At 38.1% G+C, this 13,960-nt stretch overlaps 1 protein-coding gene across 1 annotated transcript in view; it reads left to right on the plus strand.

The window, feature by feature from the left end:
• The first annotated feature begins 4,886 nt into the window (after nucleotides 1-4,886).
• LOC150096143 (WD repeat and coiled-coil-containing protein-like) overlaps nucleotides 4,887-13,960 on the plus strand; it is a 169,475-nt gene continuing 160,401 nt past the window's right edge. Inside the window, exon 1 of the mRNA XM_090409347.1 lies at nucleotides 4,887-5,133. Coding sequence (XP_090265473.1) covers nucleotides 5,079-5,133 — 55 coding nt within the window. The 5' untranslated portion in view covers nucleotides 4,887-5,078. The remainder of the gene's footprint in view (nucleotides 5,134-13,960) is intronic.

Here is a 13,960-nt window from a genome sequence, read left to right on the forward strand (position 1 = left end):
GCTGTCACGAATGCGATAATACTGAATAGAGGCAACGTGTGCGTCAGAGATTGAAACTTAGGCTGTTGTTGATATGGGAAGAATCTAGAGAAATTTCTGTAGATTCGACAATCTTTCTCTTGAGCTCATCATAGCACACATCCATGTGTGCTATGATGAGCTCCATATGATAAGCTCTTTTGTGTATCCCCAAGAAACACAAAACAAACTGCCCACTCAGACCAATAGTTGAGGGCATACACTCTCCTACCTACAACCTTACCAAATATCTCGCGAGTTTTTTAAGAAATCTTTCTGGAATTTCCTTTTCTCATATTAAAAACTCTGTAGATTTTGTTTCAAAAATCAAGTACATCAAACTTAAAAAAAAAAACAGATTTAATGGCCAGTTTCGATATTGTTTCTCTCTTTACAAAGGCGCATGCTCAAGAAGTCCTCGATCTTCTCAAGAACAAATTATCCAAAAAACACTTTACTTTACTCTACCATTGCATAAAGTCAGGATACTTCAAATATGAATTTAAGATCTAATTACAAAACTCAGGTCTGGCCATCCGCAGCTCTGACTTGCAATACGTGCGGGTCGCCCAGAATCCGCACGTAGTGCAAGTCTTAGACAACTCTTGGTAAAGGTTGAATAAGCTCTGATCACTGTTCTTAGTATTTACCCTTAATGTAAAGCACATCTCCTTGTAATACATTTCCCAAGTATGCAAACAGACAAGTAAACCAAGTTTCTTCCTCCAAGTAGTGCACGTCTGGGCGACTCCACACGTAGTGCAAGTGTTAGGGAACTCATGCTAAAGGTGGGATAAGCTCTGATCACTATTCTTAGTATTTTGCCTTAATGAAAAGCACATCTCCTTGAGGAGATGCTAGGCATTAAAGGCAAGGGGCCACAACCCAGACCGGTTTCGACCTTTATTGAGGTCTCATCAGTGGGAGCCAGGGTTAGAAATACCAAGGTTTAAGTAATACAGAGCTTATAAATATTTTACCAAAACAAGTTACCATAAGGTGCTTTGACTTTATTAAATAAAAATCTCAGGATGAGAGATAGATGTAGAAAGTCTGTTTGCTTACTTGGGAAATGGATTAAAACCAAGTTTATATTTTTATACATATAAAATAGCTTGGTATCTTTAACGTATATTAAACCCAAAGTAGAAAAACTTTCTACATCTATCTCTCATCCTGAGATATTTATTTAATAAGGTTAAAGCACCTTATGGTAACTTGTTTTGGTAAAATATTTATAAGCTCTGTGTTACTTAAACCTTGGTATTTCTAAGCCTGGCTCACACTGATGAGACCTCAATAAAGACGAAACCAGTCTGGGTCGTGGCCCCTTGTCTTTAATGCATAGCGTCATACATCTCCTGAAGGAGATGTGCTTTGCATTAAGGGTAAATACTAAGAATAGTGATCAGAGATTATTCCACCTTTACCAAGAGTTGCCCAAGACTTGCACTATGTGTGGAGTTGCCGAGACTTGCACTACTTACAGGCGCAAATTTCTTGGGAAATGGATTAAAACCAAGTTTATATTTATATACATATAAAATAGTTTGGTGCCTATATATCTGCGTGTTGATAAAGCTTGTTGATGAATGGTTTTCCTATTGGTTAGACATGCTTTCATTTTTGTTACTGAAGAAATATGCAACAGAATTAGCTATTTTGACCAGTAGTTTTGTCTGTCTATCAAAAAAAAAAAATTAACTTGAATTGATCAGAGGTTACAAACAAAGCATTATTTCCAGACATTGCAATTTTCGATTTTCATTTCAATAAAGAAGTACTGTTGTTCAGAAGTTTTCTACGAAAGGCGATCACTGCAGAGTACTTAATGTAATTGCATTTTAGTGTTTCACAGCTGGCAAAAGGGGTCTAAATTTGGTTAAAAATCACATCGATTCTGATTTTTACATGCCTAAGAATGTTATTGATATTATGACGTGACATCGAGTCCAAGGAGTCCAAGTACTCATCGAGGGACGGCACCTACAACAACTCTTGTCTCCACGACGATTACAACCATACCGAACCGCCACTACCCATATCTACTGCCTATCGCCCACCACTGGTTTTTTTTACTGTAAATTACGTTTTCGCAAGGTGTATTTACTAACTCAGTTTTAAAGGAGCTGAGAGATAAGTGGGAGGTATGTGTATAGTTATATTTCGCTATTGTCGGTGTTGCAGTATGCTTGAAAATGAAACACAAATATCGTAGCAGTTCTCTAATCATATCCATTCTCCTGATGTGTGGTTGTTCCATTTATCTTCATTTCTCCGTTAATGAAGTCGTTGTTGTTCCATTTATCTCCATTTCTTAGTTAATGAAGTCGTCAAATTCATAATGCTAATATAATTCCTAATTTTTGAGACCATGATCATCAAATAGATCATATGAATATACAAGGTGTCCACAAATGTTTACCTAATTATAATATTTTATAGTTCTTCAAGTGGATAATTGAAATAGAACACGAAGTTAGACTTCAATACACAACATATAGAAAAAAAGTCATTGGAAAACTTCAGCATGTGCACCCCGGTAACATAAATAAAATATCTAAGCGGTAATCAATAGCACTCCACAGATTCTCCGACATTTGTTGTGTGACTCCTACAACTGCATTTCTGATGCATTGTCGCAAGGTCACAAGGTCTGGAACTGCTGTTGCATAAACAAGATCCTTAACATACCCCCAAAGAAAAAAGTCTAGGGGGTGTAATGTCTGGTGACCTCGGGCTCATGGGATTAGAACATCCTACCAATCCATCGATTCGGGAATTCTCGATTAAGACGATTGCAAACATCACGAGACCAATGGGGGGGGGGGCTCAGTCCTGTTGAATGATAACATTTGGTTGCATCTCCTGTAACTGGGGAATGACTTAATTATTGATAATGTCTAAGTACACATATCCATTAATTTCTTTTTCAAGAAAGAAGAAATGGGCCAATCTTTCGATCGTGCATTAGTTCACACCACACATTGAATTTTGACTTCTGCAGTGGCCGTGTGAATGCAGTTTAAACTGTCAACTGTCTTCTCAGAAACCGATGGTCTGCCACTGCTTGTACCCTTATGAACCGAATCTGTTTCTAAAAACAGCAGCAACGCTCCTGGTGGCAAAAGCAGTATACTGAAGATGCTAGTATGGAAACTTTATGAGTGCCCAAGTTTACCTGCAACAAAATTTATTCATTTAGTTTCATTGTTACGATATTAGAGCCAGTTGAATTCAGAGTAAACAATTGTGGACACCGTGTATATTGGTTTCGTATATTAGAACTTCCATCGCTCAGTTATCGACTTCGGTTTGAAAGATTTTGCTCTAATCCTGTCTTGTATTGGTAGAACCTTTATCACTTTTCAAATAAAGGCGAGTTAGCCAGTCTAGAGTGCAACTCTTTCAGAAATTAGGTTTTTTTTATTACATAACACCTTCAGGGAGTCCAAAAACTCATCGCAGGAGGGTACATACTCTACAACTCTCTGTCTCCACCACTCTACCAACCTCAACTGCCTTTATTATCTACACCAACGCTATCTTCCGCCGACTACCACCACTACTAGCATTTCCACAGACAATCACAAACATCCATGCCCGTTGCGGGATTCGATATCCCAGTATTTTGACTGGAGCGCGGATACGCTAATCACTCGGCCAACCAGGCCTGCTTGGTCAACCAACAGTTTCCTTCCGGAAACGCTAGTATTTTCTTCCTGCAAAATAAGTAAAGTCATTCATGCTACTTACAGCACAGAAGACATTGCGAAATTAAAGAACCACCATCCTATTGAACCTAGTAAGCAGGTTTATAAAGCTAAGTTACTTGTCGGTGCAGACCGTTGAGTCTAACTCAGAAAGCGAGACGGTTGACTGGTCTCTCCTGTATATTGTAATTTTAGTCTACCCAAAGACCAAATAATGTGATGTCCAGAATGGAAACGAGTGTGCTATTTGATTCTATTTTCTCTGTAAACTTGATTTTTAGACGTTGGCTGTTCCAATGATATACACAAATACTGGAAGCACGGCCTTATTTACGTGCTAGACAAACTACATCTTAGGGCTTCACATTACGAGAGACCTATGCCTCAGTATATATAATCTAAAATTTACTCATCAGTTAGGGCCTCTTATAAGTTATAGCTTAGAGATCATAGCAACCTTCAATCTGACCGTGGTCGGATTTAAGGGTAGTCTTAAATCATTCTTAAACATACTTTATATCATTAATGTATAAACTAAATTCTAACGGCCAGTACAGAGCCTTGTGGTACACTGCTGGTCCCCTTCTTCTCATTGATTCGACGTTAGCATGTATTCTGATGCGTACACATCAGCCGTATCGTTGTCCATTCATATCACTACCTCCATATATATGCTTATTGCCCCTAATTTAAATAACAGAGCTCCATGGGACAGCTTGTCAAATGCTTTTGCAAAAATCCAATGTCACTTTATGATAGCTACTGAATAAATTACTTAGCTCTGACCTCCTTCATAAAGGCATGCTACTCCCTATAGAGTATCATATTAATATTAATATCCTCCCATTCCTGAACTTTCCTTTAACCAGCTTTCCTATACCTTAACCACCACCAACACTTCAGAGACGCAGATTGGGCTGTAATTTGCTAGTTAATTCTTAGAGTCTCCTTTATGCAATGGAGCTATTTGCGATACAGTATAAAATTAACAGCCTTGTTAGCGCCAACTTCAGTTCTCTTGAACTTCCTTAATATTTTGTGAAGTGTGATTCACAATTCCAAGGCTCAATTCACATCGAGTATTTATGATAACAGTAGCACCTTTGTTTAATTTGCCATCTTATTTCAGTATTGCTAAGCGTTTAATAACTGATATTCGAATATTCATGAAGTCTTATATCTTTATATATCGTTTTATATCTTCCCTGCGAAATATCTGTTGGTGGTGGTGGGGAAGAGGTTTGGAGCGCCAGAAGCGCTACATGTGAAGAGTTCAATATATTTAATATATTCAATCTGGCAAATAACTTCAGAAATAAACAACGTTTAATAAAAATAAAATAAATAATGGAGTTGGGTGTATGTGTAATGAAGAGAGCTTCACTTAATTATTTAAAGAATTGTAAGAATTACATGTTTGAACCTTTAAACTTTTCATTTCTCACAAGATATGAAATATGTATCTAATATATTTCTAATATGTATTATCAGATGTTTCTTTCAACTTCTAGCCATTATACTTGATGAAATGCATTTAGTAATAGTTTCTAACATGGAATTTTGTAAATTTTATTTAAAGAATAATTTTTATGAAGCAAGAATGACAAATTATTTCTACGTCATTAGGCTTATTTCTTTTTCAATTTCTACATTATTTACTTCTGTAACTCATCATTTCTTCTGTAGTTATTAATTCACCCGATTGTTTATAATTAAAAATGATAAGCACATCAGATATTTGTGGTGTATTATTAGCAACAGTTTATTTATTTTTTATTTATTTAAACATTTTAAATACAGACGGGCATTTTTTTTTTTTTTAACAACTAGTTTAGGTACATCTGTGACATTGTTGTTTAAGGAATTAGCCAGGTGGTTTGCTTTTGGAAGGTAAACCCTGCCATCTCTCCCTCAATGAGATTTGCATATTCATCTTCAGTTGAAAAGTTCTCATAAAGGTTCCTTGTATCATGAGTTCAGTTCTTTCCAACTGAAGGCGAATGTCTTTTGATGCAGTTTCACCACTATTTGTAGAACTGCATTAAAGCAGAGATGTGCTGGTAGATTGAGTGAAGTTTGTTAGCTCTACTGTTAATGAAGATATCACAAAATTACTGAAAACCACACTGACCGTGGAAACAAGGAAATGATTGTTCTACTGTTAAGGTCTTCATAAGACCACATCTGGATTGCCTTGCACAGAAGTAACTTGGAAGAAGGTCTGGAAATAAGTAATAGGACTTTGGAATATAGCTGAACAACTTACAGAATAACAGATTTGATTGAAACATAAATTAGAGCATACCATATAGATATCAAAGAGATTAGTGCAGAATGAATGGAAAGAGTAGGATGAAGTTATCATTGGAAGTTGTATGAAGGCATGTTCTAAAGAGGCAAGCAGGAGTTTTTGCATATAAATACTGGAAAAGTGGTAGCACGTATAAATGGATGAACAAGTCACAGTAATAGCTTATTTGTTTATATAAATAAACAAATTATATATTATTTTTATACATTTGGAAAGAAATTGAAATTTGCAATCAAAGAATCTTTCATAATGATTTTAGAATTCTTATTGCAAATAATACAGTATCGAAATCATGAAAATTTTTGTTTGGTATATATAAGAAATTTGAATACACACATATGATCTACTGTTACAAAAGCATTAGCTACATTAAGACGATTTGGGTTCTCATGTTTTATTTTGTTAAGAAACAAAATAAAACATTGCTATATATCATTAGATAACTATATATTTTATAGTTATCATTATATAACTATCTCCATGGAGTCCAAAGATTCATCATGGTAGATCCAACACTTAACATTATTCACACAATACCTATCATATCTCTTCTGAACATTCAACAAAACACCAAAATCCATTTTTTTCCCATTCCATTCATTCACCACTCTCTGTTCAAAAAATCTAGTCCTCATGCCCTTGATAAAAAACACTAGCTTCCAGGAGACCATTTGCATTTGCCCTTCTTTCATGTATTGAAGAAATTTTTCTGCAACATTTCTGTGAAATCTCTTAGTAACTTGCATGTTTCAATCATATCCCCTCTTTTTTGCCTTTCAACTAAACTTTGTGGACAAAGTTTAGTTGAAAGAAATTCTTATTTATCAAATGGTTTTGAAAGATTGTGTGTATTGCCCAGGTATGATAGTGATGAGCTGAGCAGGAGAGCAGCAATACTGAATCACATAATATCCAGAATGTGAGAAGAGAGGGTTGGAATATGTGGATGCTTGGAGGGCATTTGAAGACAGAAGGGAACTGTATGCTAGAGACTGCTTGCATTTGAATGAGGAAGGACAAAAGCACCTGGAAAGATTGTTGTTTTCTGAATGAGTCAGTGTGTCAATGCAGGGAAACTAGAATTCCCAGGGTAGATGGTAGCAGGGATGGCCTCTTGTGGGAATGGGTGCATGGGGGAAGGGGGACGATGTCGGGAAACATTGAGCCCGGGGGGGGGGTCGAGAGGGGGACGATGATAGGTATAGAAGCAGTGACATTTTTATGCTCTATACTAATGCCAGGAGTATCCGAAATAAAGGAAATGAATTGGTGGCACTGATAGCATCAACCTGGCCAAAGATTATTGGGATCTCTGAGATGTAGTTGATGGAGGATGATATAATAACCGGAATTGAAGTGGCAGGGTACAGCAGTTTTCGGCAGGATAGGAAAGGAAAACATGGTAGTGGAGTACTGCTTATGATAAGTGATGACTTATGTCCTCTTAGAGTAGAGGCTTTGGAAGGCAGTGACACAAATGGTTTTGAAAGCATATGGTATGAGGTAGAAGTGGCCAAGACAGGATATTTATTGGGATGTTGCTATAAACCAGGGAGCACAGAGGGTGGGGACTAGGAGATGTTTAGGTAGTTGAGCTTGGCAAGTGCAAGAAGAATGATTGTTATGGGAGATTTTAACTATAGCAGTATAAGCTGGGAAGAGGAAAATGCAAGTAGTAAGAAGGGGATAGAATTTCTGGAATTCTTGAGGGACAAATGTTTTCAGTAGCATGTGATAGAGAGAACAAGAGGTTCAAGAGTTTTGGATTTGGTCATAAGCATCAGAAGAGCTGATAATAAGTGAGATGACATCTCTCCCACCAGTTGGAGAGAGTGACCATGTGGTTTTGACTTGGAAGATGAACAGACATGCAGGTGTATCAAAGAAAAGGGAACGTATGTAGAATTATAAGGTGGGTGATTATAGTAGTCTTAGGTATCAACTAGGGGCAGTTCCATGTAGGGCAGAATTGGAAGGCCAGGATATCATTAGTGCTTGGGAAATTGTGAAAGAATATTTGTTAGCAGCAATAGTAAGCTGTATTCCACATGTGAAGAAGCGGACACAATTTGGTGTAAAGTGGATGACAAACGATATCAAACAATAACTGCAGTTGAAAAAGAGATTATGGAAGATATACAAGGAGAGGGGATGGAGGACAGATACATGAGGAATATAAGATGCAGGCCAGGAGAGTGACTAGAATGGTGAGGAAGGCAAAACTGGAATATGAGAAGAAATTGGCACTTAGATTGAAAGAAAATCCTAGGGAATTTTTTAGCTATGTGGCCAGTAGGCGGAGAAATGATTGTGGAAGAATGACACTGCGTGTCATTCTTCCACATTCACATTGTCATTCTTCCACATTCACTGTGGAAGAATGACAATGATACTCCAATAAAGTGCTCATTGAATAGAGTGACTGATGCAGAGGACATAGTGGAGTTGTTCAATGAGCACTTTATTGGAGTATTTCATCCTGGAGGAGGTTTTAATACTAGAGGGATAGGGCAGGATCAGGGTTTAGAGATGCAAGAGAAGAGTGTGTTCCAAATACTGAGTACTCTGGATACCAATAAAGCTGTTGGACTGGATGGTAATTCACCACGGGTTTTGAGAGAATGTGCTAAAGAACTGACATCTCCGTTGACCTGGCTTTTCAGTAAAAGTCTGGCTGAAGGAAATGTACCCAGGGAATGGAAGGAAGGTAAGATAGTGCTGCTGCATAAGGGCGGTAGCAGACTGCAAGTGTCTAATTATAGGCCTGTTTGTGTGTCATCAGTAATTGTTAAGGTCTTGAAGAAATTAGTGAGGGACTATATACAGCGTTGGGTAGATGAGGGTAATGTTATCTGTGAGAATCAACATGGATTTGTTAAGGGGTGCTCTTGCTTTAGTAATATGATTGTCTTTTATAATAAAGTGACAAGAGCAGTTGATGAGGGAAAAGCATAGACTGCCATTTTTTTGGATTTTGCAAAGGCGTTTGACAGGATACCACATGATAAGCTGATATTTAAGTTGCAGCACATGGGTTTAAATGTCAGGTTAGTAAAATGGATTCAGGATTGGCTGACTGATAGGTATCAGAGAGGTGTGTGTGTAATGGGGCAATATCAAGGAAGCAGAAGGTTACAAGTGGGGGTTCCACGGGGCCCAGTACTGGGATCTGTATTGTTCAGTCTTTATATCAATGATATTGTCAATGGATTGTAAGGAAACATTCAGTTGTTTGCGGATGATGTAAAGTTGGGAAGGGTTATCAGTAATAGTGCAGATGTGGCAGCCCTGCAAGAGGATTTGAATAAACTACACCAATGGGCAAATAAATGGGGTTGTTGATTCAATGCAGGAAAATGCATACTCGATTGGAGGAGCTGTACTCGAGGAGGTAGGGGAGACGAGATCTGGGGATGATGATTGATAGAAAACTGAAATTCAGAGAGCATATTGCAAAGGTGGTGAGGGTAACTCAGAGGATTGCTGCAATACTGAGGACGCTGACTTGCAGAGATAAGAGTTATCATTCTGTTGTATAAGGACCTGATCAGACCACACTTAGACTATTGGTCTCAGATTTGGTCCCCAGGATTTGAAGGGGATAAATTGACTGTGGAAAGGGTACAGAGGCAGATAACAAAGATGGTTTCAGGACTGTACAATATCAGTTATGAGGATCGACTGAAGGAATGTGGACTGCAGAGTTTGGTAGATAGAAGAATAGGTGATATGATTGAGACTTTTAAACTGTTGAGAGGCAGGGTAGACATTGGAGAGTTCTTTCACTTGGTGGAACAGCGGGAAGGATGACAAGGGGCCATCCCTGGAAGTTATGAAAGGAGGCTGTGCGCAAGAGGGTGAGGAGTGGTTTCTTTGCGTGGAGAGTGGTTGAACCTTGGAATGCATTGCCTGAGAGAGTGGTTGGAGTGGAGACGTTTAATGGGTTCAAAGAGTGGTATGATAGACTTTGTATTTCCTAAAAATGACCTCCCACAATGAGTCTTTTGACTCCATGAAGGCCTAGATAATAAAAATAAAGTGTCTTCATGACTAGGCTACTTGTATATAAAGACTTTTGTCTTCTTATCAGTTGCCATGTTGAAGTGGCACGGTTTTTCATTATGCAAAACAGACACACTGGCCATAAGAACACAAGCAATTAACTGATATAATACACTGACCTCAAAAACTGTATTGATTCAATTGATAGTTTGGATCTAAATCCAAAACATCAGTTTTGGATTTAGATCCAAATCCAATGACATCAGTTGCTGTCCCATAATGCACAATAGATTCTATTTTGGATGTGTATTCATGGTGAGTCTTTTGACTCCAGGGAGGTCTGGTGTTATTGTCTTGTTACACATTATAGGAAAGGTTACTACTCAGACCTGTTAGTTAGCTATTCACATGTTACATCAATGAATGCTAGATGGTCACTGTACCTCACATGGTTTTGGGACTGAAGACTTCTGCTGGAAGAAGTGGTAGGGGTTGTAGATGCCTTTTCCACACAGTTGGACAATCACAAACATTCATACCAATGGAAGGATTTGAACCCATAGTCTTTTTGGTTGGAGAGCAGATACTCTAACTACTCAGCCAACCAGGTTGGCACCCAGATCTATTTTGACCTAACTGAAGTCTCATCAATTGGAGTTGAATCAATGCAGAAATCATCCATTTTTATTATTATTATTATTCAGGCCTCCATGGAGTCAAAAGACTCATCTTGGAAGGTCCTTCCTAAGAACGGCAAGTCTGTCAAGACTCATCGAGGGGAGGTCCTTCTTAAGAACGTAAAGTCTGTCAAGACTCATCAAGGGGAGGGCCCCCCTAAGAAACAAAAATTTATCATACCACTCCTTAAACTCATTGACCATTCTCGCTCCCACCACTCCATCAGGCAATGCATTCCACGGTTCAACTACCCTCCACACAAAGAAACCACTCCTTACCCTCTTGCTCACAGTTTCCTTTCGTAACTTCCAGGGATGGCCTCTTGTCATCACTGTCAAGATGATGACAAGAGGCCATCCTTGTCAACCTTGTAACCACTGTTACAAGGTTGACAAGGATGTCAACCTTGTAACCACCTCTCAACAGTTTAAAAGTCTCAATCATATCACCTCTCCTTCTATCCACCAAACTCTGCAGTCCACATTCCCTCAGCCGATCCTCATAACTATGCTTGTACAGTCCTGAAACCATCTTTGTACCCTTTCCACAGTTAATTTATCCCCTTCAAATCCTGAGGACCAAATCTGAGAACAATAGTCCAAGTGTGGTCTGATCAGAGACTTATACAACGGAATGATAACCCTGTTATCTCTGCAGGTCAGTGTCCTTCTCATAATTGCAGCAATCCTCTGTGTTACCTTCACCACCTTTGCAATACGTCCCCTAAACTTCAGGTTTCTATCAATCATCAATCCCCAGATCTCTTGTCTCCCCCTACTTCCTCCAGTATAACTCCTCCCATAGAGTATGCAGCATCCCATTGATGTTTCCCAAACCTCAAGACCTTACATTTTGCTGCATTAAACTAACAGCCCCATTCATTTGCCCATCTATCTAGCTTATTTATATCCTCTTTCAGAGCTACCACATCTGCACTATTACTAATAATCCTTCCCAGCTTTGCATCATCCACAAACAACTGAATATCCCCCTTGCAATCCACTGGCAGTGTCATTGATATAAAGGTTAAACAATATAGGTCCTAGTACTGAGCCCTGTGGGACCCCACTTGTAACCCTCTGCCTCCTTGAAACTGCTCCACCATACACAACTCTCTGATACCTATCAGACAGCCAATCCTGAATCCAGTTGACCAATCTGACATCCAGACCCATGTGCTGCAACTTAAATATCAGCTTATCATGTGGCACCCTGTCAAATGCCTTCGATAAATCTAAGAAAATTGCAGTATATGTCTTTCCCTCATCTAATGTTCTTGTAACTTTATTATAAAAGGCTAGCATATTGTTAAAACAAGAGCGCCCTTTCACAAATCCATGTTGACTCTCACAGATAACATTACCATCATCTGCCCAATGCTGTATACGGTCCCTCACTACTTTCTCCAAGATCATTACAACTACTGATGACACACAGACTGGCCTATAATTAGACACTTTCAGTCTGTTACCACCCTTATGCAATGGCACTATCTTACTTTCATATACAAGTATTTTAATAATATGGTGATACATCATTCATTTTACTACTTTTTCATATACAAGTAGTAAAATGAATGATGTATCACCATATTATTAAAATACTTTGGATTAGAGAGAATTGTTTTACTTGGTTACAGTGTAAATTATGAATGACAAGAAATTATATTCTTCTTTAATCCATTATCTAAGTGGAAGCAAAGTTTACGTGTAAAATATCTTCATGACTAGGTTATTTGTATATAGAGGCTGGTGATTTCACATCACTTACTTCGTTATCTCATAATGCATAGCACATTTCCTTTTTGATGTGTATAGTGCTATGCATTATGGGAAGGGTCAGTACACAGACTAGTTTCAACCTTTGTGGTCTCATCTACATTGATTCAATCTCAGTATCTAGCTCCCAATGATTAGATCTCAGTAAAGGTCGAAACCAGTCTGGGTAGTTGTGACTCTTTCCACAATGCATAGCAATATACACACCCAAAAGGTTATGTGTTATAGGATACTAAGGCAGTTGATGTGAAGTTAGCAACTTCTATATACAAGTAGCTTAGTTGTGAAGATACTTCATTCAAAATTTGTTTTCTTACACTTGAGCAAAGGATTAACAAGAGTATAATTTCTTTCAAGTATAATTACTTTGCAACCAAGTGAAAAACTATAGTCATCTTGCAGGATCTTTACATCACTTTTATTAACTGCTTTCCTCCAGTATCATCAAGAAACAGCTGGACATTTCCCATCAACTCCTTTCCTATATGTAAATTAAACTATGAAGTAAATAATATTAGCAGCCCCAATGCAAAGACCTGTAGCACACTGCTATTCACTTACATTCTCCTATATTTCGTTCTGCCATATACTCTTACTATCCTTTGATGTTTATCTGTTGGGGGTCCTCTTATTTCTGTCACTAGCTTTGCAATAGGCCTTTGCACTTTACAGCAATATCATGGTGTAGCCCATACGCCTCCATAGCGCATTTGTTAGAACGACCGTACATTGCGCTCTTCGATTGGAATAGGCCTAACTTCGATTCTCGTCGTGACAGGAGAAATCTTTATGTGGACTTTTTTAATCAAAGGTGAGTTAGCCGATCTCATAAGGAGGTAACAGGGTTTTTTCCTCCCTTAAACCCTGGTTTTTCATCCTGTATACAGACAAATCGGCCCTTCAGAACACATGCAATTTACAGACAAAAAATATTAGTTGTGGTGGGCGGCAGATGCCGTTGATGGAGATGATTGGTAGTAGAGCTTCGGTGTAGTGGTGGAGATAGTTGTATAGTAGGTGTCCTCCCACGATGAATCTTCAGACTCCTTGGAGGTGTCACTAATAATAATAATAATAATATCTTTAATCACTATACCAGTTTTTAGGCATTTACACATCACTGAAATACATAGACATGGAGCATAAATTATTTGATATATTTTATACAATGTCTTTTTGGATAGTTAATGTTATTATATGGAAACTTCCATGAATTAAGTTCAAAAAATCACCATCGAAGCTCACACTAACCATTATTTGACCAATACCTGTTATATCTCCTTAACTCATTTGCTGAACAAAACATTCACAGTCACCACTGATAACTCGTTTTACTCATTCCCAGATATCCAAGCAAAAATTGAGTCTTCATGTCCTTGTTAACCACATTCTTACTCAACTTTCAGAAGACAACCCTTATTCTCTATGGAACATTTTTTCATCTCCTTTAGTAACTTAAG

Source organism: Typopeltis vanoorti, chromosome 19 (genome assembly GCF_054136105.1).
Source record: "Typopeltis vanoorti isolate ZY-2024b chromosome 19, IOZ_Tvanoo_1.0, whole genome shotgun sequence".
Taxonomy (NCBI): domain Eukaryota; kingdom Metazoa; phylum Arthropoda; class Arachnida; order Uropygi; family Thelyphonidae; genus Typopeltis; species Typopeltis vanoorti.